An 18,021-nucleotide genomic window follows, 5' to 3' on the forward strand; every position below is an offset into this window, starting at 1 on the left:
TATTGCAATAACATCACATAGAAATGCAATATATACTGGGCAAATTAATTAATTCTCTGCCAGCATTTTTATTTAGAAATGGTTCTGAAAATTTACTGTAAACTCTACATCTGTAAACTGCAAAACATATATTATGGCTAGAAAGTTTCCTCCTCCATGGTTTAGATAAATTTTAATCTAGTTTTAATTGTAGCTTTGTTTTTAAAATCATCTGTTCTACTTGCTCCATATATAATGAAAAAAAAAAAGATTAAAAATGAAGTTAGTCTGCATGTTGATTTCTGCTGGTTCTCATAATAAAGGCAACTGTTTCTGCATTATTGAAAGCGACAGCATCACAAATCAATGCATGTCACAACAAAATAAAGACAGATGTATCTGATTAATCAGAATTAAATTTTAGAAGTGAAGGAAGCATCTAAAAATCAAAGCAAACATTTCTGCTAACCCAGTTGTTTTTTCATCTTTCTAAACAGACTGTACAACGCAGTGAGAGAACAAAGCCTGAATTCAGCTGATAAACCCTTAATTTTTGCTATAAACTCCTCACTGTGGTAGTGAATATGGCATAGGGATATACACACCTCATATAACTGTTGACTTATTTTGATTCTATGTTTATACAAACTTTCTGATTACAGGTTTTAATACAAATTGTGTGTTCTAACCAATACTCACTAATAAATACTTAGTGAATAAACCAGCTCAGTGTAACACTTCTCCTAATCCCCCTCCCTCACAGTTATGTGTTTAATTAATGCAGTATCTGTCATTCCGCGTGTAGTTTTCTGTTCATCTAAGCTCTAAAAGAGGTAATAATTGGTATCCATTTATTGTGGACTCTACGAGATGCAGCTCCTCCATTTCCCTTCAATACCTTGCAAACAGAATTTACGAATAACATGTTTCTGCATAAAGTTATCTGAACAAGACCAAAATACTATTTGAACCAACAGAGCAATGAGCTATTGATGCTGCAGTCAAAAAGGGAAGACATGAATGTAGAAAAAGGTATGTGAAGGGACACTTCTGTTCTGCCACCATTTGTCTTTCTTACTGATTGTCCATTTCAAAAGCAGATATTCCCTTCTCCAGAAAAAATCAAATGTAGTTGATACTAAAGCAGCTGTGCACAGATGTTTAATTTAGTAAATACAAGTCACTGTCTCCCTCACATACAGGCACAGTCCCCTATGATTAATATTTGCTCTACAGTATAATATCCTGCACCTTCTAAAGTATGTAGAATGTGGTATATTTCGAAGTATAAATACCCTGAAGGAATTTCAGCTATTCCAGACATTAGCTTTTTTTGTAGGTTTCAACAATAGTAGAGTAGTATGTAAGAACAAACTTTGCTGAATCACTCGCAGTTGAAATGCTCACCCTACAACAGAAAATGCTACAAAGGTTGTCAAGAAGACAAGCATAAGCAAGGTGTGTGGGTGTTTAAAAAGGAGCGAGCACGGCACGAAACAGTGCGCTCTGTGCTAACTCTCTCTGGGTAGCTTGTGAAGCTTTCAAGGTGAGGCCATGACACATGTGGATTAGAAAGACTAGGGGAGTAAATCATGGTCCAGAGGCTGAACTCCAGCACTGTTATCCAACAGCCCCTCTGTACAAGGCAGTAAGGCCTCTCATGGGCTGCAGGGATCCCTGGCTTTGCATTTTAGAAGGGCTTTCTATGCTAGACAATGAAAGAGAGAAAAGAAGTAGCTCATATGAAATAAATCCTGTGTCTTACAAGAATCATAGCTCTTCAGCCTGAGTCCTTTTTATCTCTGTCCTTGGATCCCCTTCTTCCAAGATTTATCATGCTTTTTCTCTCTGACCTTATTCCATCACACCATAGTTAATGTATGGAAATTTGTGATTGGACTGTATATGCTTTTCACAACCTATATGTCACTCATATTTAGCCTGCATCAGTCATTTTTGCTGTAGTGCCAAAGAATGCCCATGGTAAACAGAGAATTCACTGGTTTCCCCTATCAGTGTCAGAACACAGTGGCAAATTCAGTCTCTGGTCCTGGAAACGGGAGAATTTCTGCTGCTGCTAAGCTCCCCATGGCCACACCAACTTGGCAAATCAGAAGGGAGCCCATCAGTTAAGCCTTACCAGAACAGATAAAATGAGGAGATGAGGAAAGAACACAGAATCCTACTTGCACCACATACAATCGAGGCTGAAGTAGAAAAGCTTCAGCTGCCAAAAACTGTGTCTAGCAAGCTCTCTCCCTCCCCAGAAGCTCTTCTACTCTTGGGAACTGTAATGTCTGGGGAGCTGCTCCTCCTCCTCCCACCAGCTCCAAAGGCTTAGATCAGGAAATCTTCACTCTTGATCCTGCTGTGTAGTTTGCTTTGACTAGCTCAGTCTGAAATCCCCACCGTTGGTACCACAGCCCAAGAGAGCATTCTGCGCCCTGCTGAAAACTGCACGAGATTTACGTCTACATAATCAGAAGCTAAGTTTTAAAAAAAAGTTAGTACATTACGGCAACCTGTATTTCAAACTCTCTACCAACCATTTGTTCTAGCATTAAGTCAACAAGAGCAGCCCTTCCATAATACTCAGTTCACAAAAGAACTGCTGTACCTTACTCCGCTTTTCTACGTATTTGAAATATTATTTTTAAGTGCCATGTTACTCTGATAAATAAAAGCAATTTCACTTCTGCAGCATCTCTCAGCCAAGCATCTCAAATCATGCCACAAACACAGCTGTGGGAAGTGCAGCACTAGGAAGAATACAATAATAGGAAAAACTAGGCAACACTTAGGTGGGACACAGTTCAACTAGACACAACACGATTCAAGAGTTTAGGCAGAGTACTGTTTCCTGCTGAATATTAGAAGCTTAAGCAGAAATAACAATAACTGAATTAATGAGACAGCACTTTTCTGAACTTATTAACTTAAATAAAACCTCCAATATCTTATTGCAACAAATACTTTAAAAAAAAACCTCGAAAGATCTTCATCTGAGTCACACTTCCAGAGCATGGCATCCAGTTAAACACTTCGCAGTCGCCATTTCAGAAATGACTCAGAGTCTGCTGCTTAGGATAGCACCAACATCACTTCCTACAACATGCATGTCTTTCCTCCTTAACTCCCACCCAAGCTGGAACTCAGCCTGTGTCTGTTTAGCTCTTGAGATGCACAGTAATCAACGTGCAGTCTGGCAGGACTGCCAGTATACCAGCAATAAAACTGATAAAAAAAAAAAAGTCTCAATACTTGCTATGGGTTGCCTGTAGCCTAGGCACTGAAAAATTACAGCTGACTGTATGTTATACATGTAAGTCAGTTGTAAGCATACTTGAATGACATTTATGTCCTGAAAAGTGTTTTAATAAGAAGCCCTGTGAAGTAGATTGGAATCTCCACTGCAATCCAGAAAAACACATCCTCAGGGCTAGTTCAGGTGTAAGTGATAGCAGAATCCAGCCTGACATATTTTACAGTATTCTGTAGCAATACAGTATTTTGTCCTAAGACCTTCCTCATACTAGAGGGGCACCAACTATAGTTAATTCACCTATGCTTCTTACCCCATGGAAAGCTGGTGAAGGAACAAATCCACCTTTTCTCTTCTGCTCCATCCATCAGTACCCTTGTATATCCCTCCTCTGAACCAAGAATAAAATGCCCTTGTATCCAAATTAAATTCAAAAGCTTACTTCAGCCCACACTACTGTTTTTTACTGGTTAACAATATGTTGCTATTAGTCACACTGTTACTCAGGCCTAGGTTCACCCATTCACCTTTGCTCTTCTTCTTTCCACCAGTCAAATTATATCTATATCTCAGCCCAAAACTTATTTCTTTTCTCTGTGATCTTTCACTGCCTGAACTTCTTGCTCATTCTCACTTCACCATTTTGAGTGCAGCAAAAAGAAGTTGCAATTCTCCTGAATTCAAACAAGCAATTATGCACTTTAAACTATACAGAATGCTTTTTTTAAGGCGCCACACTGAGCCATAGCCTTCAAGACTTAATTCTAACTCCTTCCTCCTCCAGTACATGTTACTGAAGGTTGACATCACTGTGCTCTTCTCTCCATAGGCTTGGTTTTATGTTGTCTCCATAATTCTCTTCCACTACTCACCCAGCCTCCTCCCTAAAGCCACACTACGTCATTGCACCTCCAGTTTGATGGCTTATCTTGGCAGCCTGTGGCACAGAATCCACCTTTCATGAGTTATGTGACAAAGCTGTTACATCCTGATCCTTCACAGAAAGCACTTTCATTGCAGCATTAAAAAAAAAAAAAAAAAAAAGGATTTTTTCATTTAATAGATGGTGAATATTAAAAGTTGGGGCAATAAAAGGGAAGAATTTAACAACAAACAGAACCAGAAATTGCACTGCACTGTGGAAAGCTCATAGATTAGTTGAACTTCACAATGTATCACACCCTTCCCTGCTATCTTTACACTTGTTGGATATAACAGAGCCATTCCCCAAAGATTTAGATTTTTCAATTACACAAAGATATGGTTACATGCAAAATACAAATTAAAGTATTTCCTCACCTTATCCAGGGAGAATGTTTTAGTGACAGCAAAGCCCCATCCAGCTTCAAATGCTCTTCGAATCATTGAAGAACTAGTAGCAGGGGTTGCACTGGCAAGGCCAAAAGGATTTGGAAATTTCAGTCCAGCCATTTCTACACTGATATCCACTAAATCTATAGGAGTGTAGAAGAGAGGTAGTTCTGGAACTGCAGAAACTGCAACACCATATAAGGACTGTAAAAAAACAACAAACAAAACAGCACTAAACCACAGATTTTTTTTTCTATTCTATTTTTATACAACTTATTATTAATCCTGATATGGGAATAATTAATATAATAACCCAAAGTTTAAATATTCCATTTAGTGTTCAGACTTGCAAATCAGCGAAACATGCACTCACCTTGTAACATCTTTAGCCCAAATAGTCTTCATGCTGAAATACTATGCTATGCTGGAAATAAGTGAATGACAGTAACAAAAATAATGAACAAACAGTTATTTTACATCCTGTACTCATAAGCCTGGTTCAGTCCAAAGGTTTGTTCAGCCTTTCTGAAGAGCCACCTCTATTCCCTACAGCAGCCAGCAACAACAATGAGATTGAAAAAACCCAGGTATGCAGACCCTTTCTAGTTCTCTTCTCAGGTGCCAATCTATAGAAAGTATATAAAATTGTGAAAATGAGGGAAAGCATCATGTGGGGAGGATCACTCAGCCCTAACTCCATGTATTCTGAACCTCTGAACCTTTTTGCCCCACTTTGAAAGATTTCATATAGCCTACACAATGGCATACCTATGCAAAACTAATATTTAAGTGTAGTAATACGAATATACTTCAAGACTGAAAATATTTAGTCTGATTGCCATCAAAAAGTCATACACATTATGACTGTGGCTCCACAGTCACTTTTGTTTTCATTTGAAAGAGTCTTTCCTCCAAAGAGTCAGTGAAAAGCATTCAATGTATATGTGGCACCTAATAATATAAAAATTGAAGAAAGAAAAGCTTTTTCCATGTATGGATATTGAACAGCATCCCCATCAGGCTGTGGTGGGTAGAATTTAAATCTTTGTTCACTCAAATCATTGACTCAATAAAAAAAAAAAAAAAAAAAAAAAAAAAAAAAAAAAAAAAAGGCAAGAACTTCCAACACAGAGAAGCCCTACACTCTAATAAGTAACAGGTAAGAGCACAGCAGTTTCTTCTGTCTTTAAAAACAGACATTTTTTCAGCAGAACAAAAAGAACCAGTACTTGAAGTCTGGAGAAGATTTTCTGTAGCAGAGCAATAACCCAGCCCTTCAGGAATTGCTGCCTTTTGGGGTTTTGGATGACTTTTTTTCAATGAACTTATTTAGTCAATTTTTACCTGTGAAAACTGGTAAGCACAGATGGGATGAGGAGTTTTTTGTCTGTTTTAGTGTCTTTTGTTTCCTAGGCTGGTTTAGAACCTGAGAGTTCAAGCCTGTTTGGTTTTGGGATTGTGTGGATTCCCTCATACTATTCTGACCCCAAATCTTTGAATCTTCAGACAAGGAGGATACATTTTGGGGCCAAAATTTCCGATCGCTTAAAAGCACTGAAAGTAGTGGAATTGCCCTAGCCTGAATGATGCAAACCTGAATGGGCGGCTAATGGTGGGCATTTTGAGAAAAGCAAATTTCTAAAGATCCCTAACACTTGGGACCAAACTGGCTTCAGTATCATGACCTCTCCCATGTGGAGGCTGATGCAGTAACACTTTATAAAAGGCCAAACACGCCCTATTTCTTCCTTCCTGAGTGCTCACTGCTTTCTCCATGTCATACTCCACAGGGATATTTTTCTACATCAGGAGAATATGAGTTCCTCAAAAACCAAACAGCCAGGCATTCTACATCTCAAGAGTTTTGTTAACTGGAAAATCAAAATAAGATAGGAAAAATGAAAGAAAGTATGGTCCTTTTATCACTTTGATTTCATCTTTTTAACTTTGGTTTTTTTGTTTGTTTGGGGTTTTTTTTAAGCTTTTCTTAACTAGTATTTTAACTGCAAAATGTTGTTTGCAATGACAAACCAGAAAATTCTGAATCACATAATTCAAATTAAAACATTTTTTAAATATGTGCTTTCACATATGTGCTTCCACATATCTGGAAGTGGAGAAATCCGCTGAAATCAACACTGATATATTGAACTCTTACAAAAATCTCTTTGATTTTCATTCCGTAAAAATGACATCAAAGAAAACCTTAAGGAAAATCATTCGATAAACTCCACACTTTGTGCACATGTGAGCAATAAACCAAATTTTCTACTTTGATATAGTCTGCTATTCAGAATTGTTCAGCTGTTCTCTGTGAATACATTTAAATCTGAGGATTGATCACAAACTACTCTCAGTTTGTACAACTGCAAATATCGTTTGCTATAGACAAATAGGCAGAGTGTGCTGAATATGAAGTACCATTGTACTGTTCCTTTGCCCAAGAAAGATAGTTAAATCACCTAAAATGAATCCTGCTCAAAAGTGATTCTTAGTGATCTTTCCGTAGTAAAGTAGAAAATATATCCTATGCAAGCAAAAAAAAAAAAAAAAAAACCCAACAAAAAACAACAACAACAACAACAAACAAACAAAACCCCACCCCAAAACCAAACAAAAACACAAACAAACAAAAAAAAAACAACACAGTGAAAGACTTGAAAATAACCCATGCAGGAATAGGGAACAGGCCTTGCCTCCTGCATGCCATAATTCAAACCAGTCTAAAGACACTTACCAAACCATACTTAGGGGCCCATTTTTCCTGCCTTACTTCCTGTCCAAAGAGCAGAACCACAAATAATTCACATGCACTCAGGCCTCACAAAATGTGCCTAATGGAGTGACCCAAGCGACCAGTTGCAGGGGAGAAATACAAAAGGTTTCAAGGGAATAAAGGGAATAAACCAAGTATCTAAAAACACTCAGGGGCAGGATACAGCTGAAGGTTCAGTAGTCAGTGGCAACACATCTTTGGAAATTTATCTCCCTCCTTCCTATCACTTCTTTTTTTGCCCTAATTTTTTTTCTGGGTTTTTTTTTCCTTTCAGCACAATGCTTATAAAATAAATACACTTTATAAACCTTGATGCATTGTTTTCTACAGAGCAAAATTTTTGGCAAACAAAAATGTTATATAGCTTCCTGAAAGTGAAATCATCTTTATAATGAAGGATTTCCCTGACATTGCAAAAACAAATAGGAAAAGAAAGCCTGCAGGCAAGAGCTTATTTATAATAACTCTTCTCTTGATTTTTAGAAGTAGAGGACAAAGTGTGGCCTATTCTTCCTCTTAATTTGATGCCAACTAGCTGAGCTAACAATATTGCAGGTACTTGTTGCAATCATGACAATTTTTTGGAGACTGGAACAGGTGGTGAAAAATCTCCAGCACGTTGCAAGTAGTGGGTTTACCTTACCCTAACCACGACTGGCCTGAAGGCAAAAACACATGAGCTGCAGTGCAGTGCTTGAGAGACAGGAACTCAGCTTTAGACCTGTTAAATTTTTGACATTAATTTTCTTTAGATGGAGAAAATTCCTAACCAGAGTGATATGGTCTAACTGCATTTTCTGGCCTTTAACAAAGACAGACTGTGAAAGCAAGTAGTTGTATTACAGTTATTTTTCACAGAGAGCCTTCTCCACAAGTCCTACTGCCTGGAAGAGTTTTCCTGAATACTTCTATCCTACTCTGGCTTTCTTAATTTTAAAGTCTGATCCTAAAACCTGTATTTTCTCCCTTGCTTCTGCTATTCTCTCCCCAGTTATCCATTATTTAACTCTGGGTAAATATGTTTATATTATTTTATACACTCTCTGAATGGTTGTGGTTGGAAGGACTCCTGGGGACCATCTCGTCCGACATCCTTGCTCAAAGCAGAGTCAGCTACAGCAGGTTTGCTCAGGGCTCTGTCCACTTTGACAGAGATTTTCTAAGCTCCTTTCTGGCCTTCTCTTTCTGTAACACATTGCTTATTCAGAGGCAAGCAACTAAATTACCAGGCTTCCTGAACCTGCCTTTAATTCACTTTTTTAGCAAATGGTGCTTTATTGCTGAATGCTAATGTTTCATACGCTGTTCTAGCTAAACAAAGGGACACTCATTTTTTTCCTGCAGTTATCCTGAAAAGAAACAGACAACATAACTAATGGCTTCAAATTCAAGCTTCCTGGGAACCTCCCAGTTCTAGTATTGATTATGAAATAATGTATATTCAAGCATGCTCAAGGAATATATGAGAATGGTCAATCTTGATAAAGAATCAACACTATACTCTTCAAATACAAAGCCCATATATTTTCTGATAGGTAAATAAAGAATAGAAAATAAAAAAATCATGGTTCAAAATAACACCATGATGTGCTCAATATTCATCTTGAATAATGTCTCAGTGAAGTGCAATTTATATCAGTTGGGATCCAGACCTCTATTCTCTAAATGTATTATGTACATTTCAGTCTAGGAAAAATATAAAATAAAGTTCCACACTGGAAGGTTACAGTAAAGGAGAAAACAGATTTGAACAAATGAAAACTTACTGTGATTTAGCAAAAAAAGTCACTTTTAAAGAGGGATTTTAGTGAGAAGAAGATGGCAGCTTGACTGTCATATATGGGAAAACAGCCCACAGGTAAGTGTATCAATAGAGCAGGAGTGAAGCATCAAGACTGGCACAATAAGAAAATACTGGAACTGTCTTTGCTCTCAAGACAGGCATAGAAAATTAGGTTAGTCTGAAAAAATTGTGAATTACCCTGAATATAACAATTATACAATTAAATCCATTCACTTATCAAAAAGAAATGAATGGCAACTGAGGCCTGGAAGAGACCAGCAGCCTACATTACTTCTGCACAGGATCATAAAGTCACTGTTGGAGAAAAGCGAAGGCTTACAATTCCCATACTAAATAAATCACTAAGATCATTTAACTGAATTTTTTACTTCATTCATGGAATATCAAAAGAAGGTTGAATTGTGAGAAAATGTGAGTGGTAGAAAGTTGCACGAATTGGGCTGATTCTGTTTGGATCTCTAAAGACCTGCAAGGAAGGGTTCTAGGAAGACTGATTGTATTTCCTAACAGGTTCTACTACAGTTCTCCTTAGTTAGGCTTTGACCGGTCATGTTTATAGAAACTAACCTGACACAGCTGCAGGCAACAATTTTTGAGATGAACCCATGCCTCATATAGTGGGAGGAATATGTTAAGAGGCAGGAGATATTTAGGCAACTAATGATGGAAAGTTTCCAGCATAAGAGCAGCCAAGAAGCTTCTGTAAATAACTCTCAGTATTGAACATAAGGCATTTCTGCTGAAGAGTCCTGGAGTCTGGATCTCACGCCTGACTTGACCACGTGCCAGAGCTTGCAGTGACTGGAGTTTCAGGGCACATATCAGCCCCATCTGTTCGCTTAGCCTTTTGCCTGGAGTAGGTTGGGATTCATGCAGCATGCTGTTCAAACACTGCATTCTGCAAGTAGTCAGGATGGTCCGTTTGAGTTACACTCTTTGACATTGTCCTGGAATAGTTGTGAAATCCTATGGAATAGTTTTATTTTAATGAAGACTGAATGTGTCACTTATAGATCCTGGTGCTGAGATAGCCGCTGATTTTGGAAATTGCTACCTACTCCTTAACTGAAACACAGACAATATCAAAAGCATTTATTTAAAATTTAATGTGTACTTGATTCAGACACTCCGTTCACAGGATGGTTGCCTGCTTTAGAATCTCACAGCAGACAGAAAGTAAGGTGTTGTGTTGTGTTACTTTTGGAAGTTTCCAGAATACAGCTCAGCTGTGAACTGAGTGAACTGCTTAACTGCTTATGTGCATACACATGAGCACAAAGGCAGGCACACGTGCACACACCTGTCCCTATAAAACAGCAGGCTAATAAAATCCTTCTCTAAACAACTTTAAAAACAAACTCCTCCAGTCACTAAAATTCCTACCAGGTCCAAACACTGGTGAAGTACATTGCCAGATTACAGCATTTTGCACCACACCAACCAGATTTTACAAGGGCTGCACACCCAAATAAATGCCCTTGGGCAATCCATTCATCTAACAGCTGGAAAGGTGACATTTGCCATTTGGAAACTTTCCTGTGAAGATTGCTGTAAGGCTTTCCCATTAGCTTCCTGGTGAGACTGTAAGGTTGAATAAGCTGCCTTGAAACCTGCAAAGGGTAACAGAAATGCTCTAATATCACAAGTCTGCTTGATTTAAAATTCTAATTCTCACGCCATGACTATTCAGATTTTTTCCAAAGTATTAAATACATTCCAGAGGGGGGGAAAAAAAAAAGCTTTGAAGAGGAAGCAACATGATAAAGGAGGGTTTTAAAAATGATGCCTGTATTTCTAAGAGGTTGAATAAGGAGACAAAAAAGAGGAGATACCTTCTCTCCCCTACCACAGTTACCCAAAATCACTGTGCATTGAGAAATTAAGCAAGCAGGTCAGGGATTAAAGATGTTTCACACTCAGCATTTTCATGGGGTCTAAGAAGGCAGGACACAAACAGCGCTTAGAACAAGTGCGAAAAAATATGCACAGATACTAACAACAAGCTTTCGGTTGAAGTATTTTTAGGAAGTGAAATCAGACTCCAACAGCATGAAATTGCACAAACATGCAATCAGAGAGGTTTTGAGCAGATGGATGGGGGAGAAAGACATTGAGCTGTTACAGTCCCAACTTCAGTTGTTCAAATCTCTTTATGTGGGAGAATGAATCACGTATCATGTTTCTTAAAAGTTCCCTGCACTACGAACACACTTTTTGTCATCTGGTTCTTCAGGCTGTGTCTCTGTCTTGGGAGGCTCCTTTTCAGGTCCTCTAGACTTTGCGTTCTTCTACAATAAAAATTAGGACAGAGTCAGCAACACACAAGTAGAACCAAAGGATGTGGTTACCATATTTTTCAAGCCTATACATCTTACATTTCTCAGGTAAATTCTCCTTTGTATTATTTGCCTCTGTGCATTCAGTTTTCGTCAAGTTCTTGTATCCAGTTCATCAGAGCAAACTTGGGTTCCAGTGTAGATAACCTGAGCATTCTGTAAACTGTTAGTAAACTAAAATGCCTTCCCCAGGTAACAACATTGGCAGTAGTTAATTTTTACTTTATGCACTACTGGAAGATTTTACTTTTTAATACTCACAGAGCTCACTCCTTTTCCCCAGTTACCCAATTAGGGCTTCTGCTCACAGTGTCTGTTGTGCAGGGAGGCTTACTACCCTTGAGTGGAATTCAGAGATCGGGCCAAGAAAATGTTGCTTGAATTTTAGTGTTAAGATAGTGTAAGAAAGCTGAGTTCATCTACCCAGACACTAATATGTGACCCAAGCAGAATGAATCTGTAATGTCCTAATCACCAGATAATCTATGCATTAGTTTCTCAAAAATTTGTAACTTAATCAAAACCACAATGAAATTATTTTTAGAAGTATCTAAAATCAGATAAAACGGGGAAAGAGAAAAATATATTTGAAGAAGTCACCTGGATGTATCTGTGCATGTACCAGGAAGCTTGTTTCCCATCGTTCACGGATTCCACTGTAGTGTTAGCAACACCACCAATGTCACCCCCTGCAAACACCCAGGGCTCACTTGTTTGCATAGTTTCTGGGTCTACTTCAGGGAGACCCCATCTGTTAAACTTGATAGGTGCCATGGCCTCTCTGACTGTAATTAAATAAATGACAAATATGTTAATAAAAGAAAGAAAAAACTGTTGCTAAAATCTGTCAAATACATGCTGATACAATAAGAAAATTTAATGTTGAGAAAGATGTCCCTCATTAAAGTCAAAGCCATCCTGACTTAATATTCAAATTCAGAACATCCTGGAAGAAAGGTTCACTTCAAAACTTGTTACACATATTACGAAGAAAACCATAAAACCACAATCAAAATTAAACAGCTACAAGAAGATAATATATTTTTATCTTTTTCACAACCATTTCTGACTTTTTTTTAGAGCATGTATTAAAAGATCTTAAGATTCTTCACGCTGTTAGAAAACAGCACATATAGGCATTTTGCACATGAAATATTATTGTCCTCCAAATATTGTTGATGTGAAATTAAAAAAAAATATTTATACTGTATGGCATTATATGTATGTCATAAAGTACGCATAAATGCTCAGAAAAATATTCTGTTAATATTTTTAAATTACTGTATTCACAAGGCACTTCAAAGTAGCTCCATCAAGACAATAAACTTTTCAATAAATATTTTTAGCAAATTTTGATGGCATCTATCAAAATAGGGGGCACTACATAGCTTTGTCTGCAGTAACCAAACATTCTGCAATAAAATGCAGCTTAAAATTGCAATGTCCCTCAGGGACATACCACTAGCAGATGCAGATTGCAGATTGCCAAGGTCAATTAAACTGATGTAGTTGCACTGTCATAAATGTACAAGAGAAACCTGCCAGTTTAAGATGAAGATTTCTCCAATACAAAGGGCAAAGTCGTGGTATTGCCCCAGCACACACCTCAGTACAGAGCAAGCTTCAAACACAGCTTTCCCACCCACCACAGCGATGGGGTTTTCATCCAAGCCTCTGTGTCTCCTTTCACCACCAAATCATATATTAGAAGTGCATTTCAAAGTGGAGGCTATGTATAATCAGGGGCAAAATAATTAAACAGGAAGCAAGGCACAAACATTGTCACCTATCTGTCCCACCTACGCACTTCTCCTCAACCATGGCATTTACAAACATATCATAGAGGACTTGAATTCAAAGGAACTTTTTGCAACTTGTTCAGAAGCCTGAGTCAGAGAAGACAGCTCTAAGCTGAAAGAATGTAGCAGATTTTCTACCAGAAGTATTTAATCTATCTGCAAGACCTATTGCTTGCACAGTCTCTCCCACTTGGCATATACACGTGGCTTAAGTTGACAAAAATACTATTTGGATAGCAACAAACTCAAAAACTTAAGAAATTATTTCCTGTAAAAATATCTAAATTACTGAAAGATCAAATGCAACAACTTCAGACTGAGACTTTTTTATCTGGAAAATGAAGGTTTTAGTTTGTTTGGGTTTGGGCTTTTTCTGTTTGCGTGGGCTTTTTTAAAGGAAGGAGTTGGCTGATAGCAGTTTTATCAAAAATCCTTCAGAAATCAATACATTAACTCCCTCTTTGTGCCTCAGACCGTCTGTACTTCAAGAAAGCTTTTTATAATCTTATATTTGTCATATATAGGATAACTTATTGCAAGCAGTGGTACCATCTCAGCATGTGGTCTAGACAGCTCTCACAAGTTAAATATGTACAGGCTTGTAAAGACATGTTTGGAAAAAAACAGAGGAAAACTGGGTACTGCAGGATTTGGTAGTGGGGATTCAATAGATGACTTCTGTCTGATCCAGGACTGAACCACAGGAAAAGTGTCTGAGGACAACATGCTATTGAAAAATGTAGTTTTTCAAAAGAAATTATATAAAACTGGAAGTTCTGACTACTTATTTCATCTTGTGGAAAAACAGGGTATTACCTCTGTTATCCTGTATGTATTACATTTCTCAAACATCTTTGAATTGCTTTGTTCTAAAATAGCTGTCTGGACATAATTATACCAAAAGCTTTTTGAGTGTGAAGATGCCCAACATATCTTCACCTGAAACATCTCTGGGGATTTGTCTGCCTGATCGGTATTTTTAAAATCGAGAAACATTTCCCTGGTGGCGAGGCTGACACAGGTTCCAACTGCTATTTCTTTCTTTCTTATAATCTCCAAGATTTAAGTTTTATTAAAAAAAGGGCATGGTTCAAAAGCATTTTATTTAAGAGCTCCTAACACCCTCATGATTTGGATCTGATACCTGGTGCAGCTGGGAGGCTGATGGGACCACCACCTAGATCACCAGCACAAAGAAGGGGAGAACTTCTGCCTTCAGAAAGGCAAGTTCCTTCTCTGCCCCTGCAAGTCTGAGAACGAGCCCAAAAGCCAATGGTGAGCTTGAACTATTGGTTCTCTGAATTGGTGTTTGACACTGAACAAGAAGCAAGCCTGATATTGAATGTTTGGTGCATGATTTGGGACAGAGGTAAAGAGTATCTTCAGAAATCTTTACCCTTTTCCAGTCTTCAAAGTTTAAAGTCTTCAAAGTTTAAAACTAACATGTATTTTCTTTTGAAAATTCAAACTACAATTCTGTGTTTGTGCTGCTGTCTCCTCCCCAGCCTAGTGAGATATATATCACTTGAAAAGATCCTTCTGGATGAAAGACAACATACAATTTAATTATTCTACTGCTATCAAGTGATGCTAACACAAATAACACCAAACAAAAGGACAATGCTGAATATATTTTCCAAATTCGCTATATTCACAGAGCAAACAAACACAAATGGAAACACAGCAGCAAATTATAGCATTTGCAAAAACAATATTAAAATATAAGTGAATACAGAAAAAATATTTTAATTAACAAAACAAATCAAATGGAAAAGATTCCTCAAATAAAGCTTTAAAAGTGAGTCTCTGTGTGACTGCCATGACTAATTATGCATCTATGTAATGTGTGTTCAATTTGGGCTTATTTAAATAGCAGAAATGCTCATTAGCTGCAGTATATCTGTGAAGCTTCAATAAACAGTTTAATGGTTTTTATGTTTAACCAATTTTGTAAGTTCCTATAATTTTAGCTTTAGTAGCTCATTAATGTTATTTTTGATATCCATCTTACAGAATTCCTTTAAAGAATAGTAGCATTACTTCTGAAAAATAGAAATATACGGTAACTTTCTTAATCTAAAATGCATAACTACAGCTGTCATATGCACTAACTCATTAGCTGCTGACATTGCCCAGTCTAAATGCCCAGCAAATAAAGGCACAATCATGCTTCCAACATTCTTTACCTCACTACTGTCCTAAACAGGATTAAAAAAGTGGTTTGACTGCATAAAGCTGGGTCCAGTTAGAGCAGGAGCAGGTCCTGCTGCAAGCTGCCACTGACTTGTTTTCTGTCTGTCACCAGCAAGCAGATGTGTCTGATTTCTATCAACTCAAAGAGCAGAATTTCTGCCCTAAGTAAACAGGGCTTTAGAAATCATCATGAAGCCACTTTTGAATATTGGGAATGGGTAACCATTTCAGAGTGTGGAACTGCTGCACACAAACTCATTCAGTAAACCTATTTGTGGAGAAAAATCCTATTCCAAATGACTTAGCAGAAAAACTCCTACCTATTTCAATAGGAATCTTTTGAACATATTTTTCAGTTTTATATAATTTTTTTTTTTTTTACCAATCTGGTAACTCAAAGCCTGTTGGTTGTGAGGCAGATGCTGGGCTAGCAGGCAGATGCCAGGGCATTGCCAGTTGGGCTATCACAGCCTCTCTTCCTCCCCTTTATTCTTTCATTAGATAGCCAAGTTACTCAGTTGTCTGAGTACTCTGAGGTCAAAGTTACCCAGTTGTCTGAGCAGGCTCTATGAAGAAACTCAACAGTCCTTCCAAGTTCCAGAACTCCTGGTTTCTGTGCCATTTGGAGTTCTGTATTTGATCAAAGGAAAACTACAATCTTTTTCACTTATGAGGTCAGAGCTCTACAGACTTTTTTTTCTTTGTTCCCTAGAAAATGCTTCTCAAACTGTAGAAATAAAAAATTAACTATGAGTGGGTTAAAGCATAAAATTGTAAAAAGCTTGGAAAAAGTTATCTTTACTGTATGTTGAGCTCTTCTAAGGGAGCAGTAAGCCCACGGTTTGCTGCTCCAGTTTCCAAGAAAGATGAGAGTTGTACTAAAAGTAAAAGCAAAATATCTGAAAGTTGTGACAGATTGCTGGAATTATGAAATAAAGTTTTGTCCTTCAGTCACGATGCAGTAGCTAGCCACTAACATTTTCATAAAACATATTTTGGTTCACAAATAACTTAGTATTTCTGGGATTGCTTTACAAAGACAATACTTGAATTTTCCTTGGATATTTTTTCATTTCTCTTTTTTGCTGTTCCAAGAAAATAAAATAGACATTATCATCCTAAGATTCAGTGTTCTGGTTACATGGGAATTCCTCCTCTTTACTGCTGCCTGCTAAAAAGGGTGTCAAACAAAACTTAGGTTGCTAGTCCCCTATCTTGGTTTAGTCCTTTGCTCTGCACTGAATTTTGTAGTGCATTTTGAGCACTATTTTCCATAATTTCTCCATGGTTCTCCTCGGAAATTCATGAAAACAAATCAGAACAAGGGCATTCGCTACAAAATTTTGCAAATCAAAAGTATTGTTCCTTTTGCTTATCAGAAGGAAATAAATGAGGAAAGGGATATTTGAAGCTGAGACCTTAAAACCAACTGGACTGGTGTTAAGTAGGATGTAGAGACTGAACACAGTGTGAGGGAGCACACAGAATTGCAACTGTATATATTGAGTAGTTGCAATTAGGAATGGTGAAAGAACATATTTCAGTAATTAACTAATACATTGTAAGCCTCAAAAATAACAGACTAAGCAAAAAGGAAGACTACAAAATTCCTCTTATAGCTTTGGTTTTGTGGGTCAATTACGACAGCTTGAAGGCTCTGGTAAGCTTAGCAGCTAAAATAAAGCAGGTTGTGCTTGCAAATAATTTTTCTTGAAGAAGAACCAAAACATTTTTCTTACTCCATCTGCAGTAGCTGGATTTGAACAATTTGTTGGGCTAGTTTTTTACTGGTTTTAGTAAAATGGTAACTTTGTTATAACAGTCTAGAAAGCAACTCCCCTGTTTCATCTATAAGCAGCTCCAGGAGCATAAAATGAAATTAGGAGTCAATTTTTTAAAGTGACCCATTTATATGATTCCCAATGGGAGGATGAATACCCACTGGAAGTGTTGCTTAAAAATACAGTCAGCATTTTATTTTAACAAAACAAAAATTACTAAATGCCTGTTGTGAATGCATGCAATCTCAGTTGCACATTTAATAGTTACCATGCAAGAATAGGAAACATCTTGTTGAGGATAATAGACCAGAAAAAACTTTCTAACCTATGAGCTATTTCTGCTCAGTCACCCACACACTTATGGCTTCTTATAAAACTTTCCAACATGAGCATCAAGGCTGCCCTGAACACTTTGTTGAACTGGGGCTAAGTCTAATTTTAATCTCTCTGTTTTTGACAGTATTTTCTTTATTATTTTATCAGTAGAACCAGCTTTTATAGGATATAACCTGCTATCTTAGCCCATACCAATACTGCATTTGCAGTTCCCCGAGGTGCCTTACGAATTAGGTCAATTGACAGAGCTCTTTGTATGAGCAGCAATTAACATGTTTATTCAACCTGCACCTGAGTCACCCAGTCACAGAATAATTGAGATAGAAGGGCTCTCTGGAGGTTGCCTATTCCATTCCCTTCTAGGTTAGATCAAGTTCCAAGTCAAATCAGTTTGCTTATGGCATTGTCCAGTTTTGAGTACCTCAAGTATTTTCATCTCCCTCT

General features: G+C 37.5%; 1 protein-coding gene across 1 annotated transcript in view; it reads right to left on the bottom strand.

Moving 5' to 3' along the window:
• Positions 1-18,021, bottom strand: part of DPYD (dihydropyrimidine dehydrogenase) — a 335,518-nt gene that overhangs the window by 154,991 nt on the left and 162,506 nt on the right. Inside the window, exons 12-13 of the mRNA XM_066325254.1 lie at positions 12,069-12,253; positions 4,541-4,756 (exon numbers count right to left, since the gene is read on the bottom strand). Of these exons, the coding sequence (XP_066181351.1) occupies positions 4,541-4,756; positions 12,069-12,253 (401 nt within the window). The remainder of the gene's footprint in view (positions 1-4,540; positions 4,757-12,068; positions 12,254-18,021) is intronic.

This window comes from Sylvia atricapilla, chromosome 9, assembly GCF_009819655.1.
Source record: "Sylvia atricapilla isolate bSylAtr1 chromosome 9, bSylAtr1.pri, whole genome shotgun sequence".
NCBI classification, from domain to species: domain Eukaryota; kingdom Metazoa; phylum Chordata; class Aves; order Passeriformes; family Sylviidae; genus Sylvia; species Sylvia atricapilla.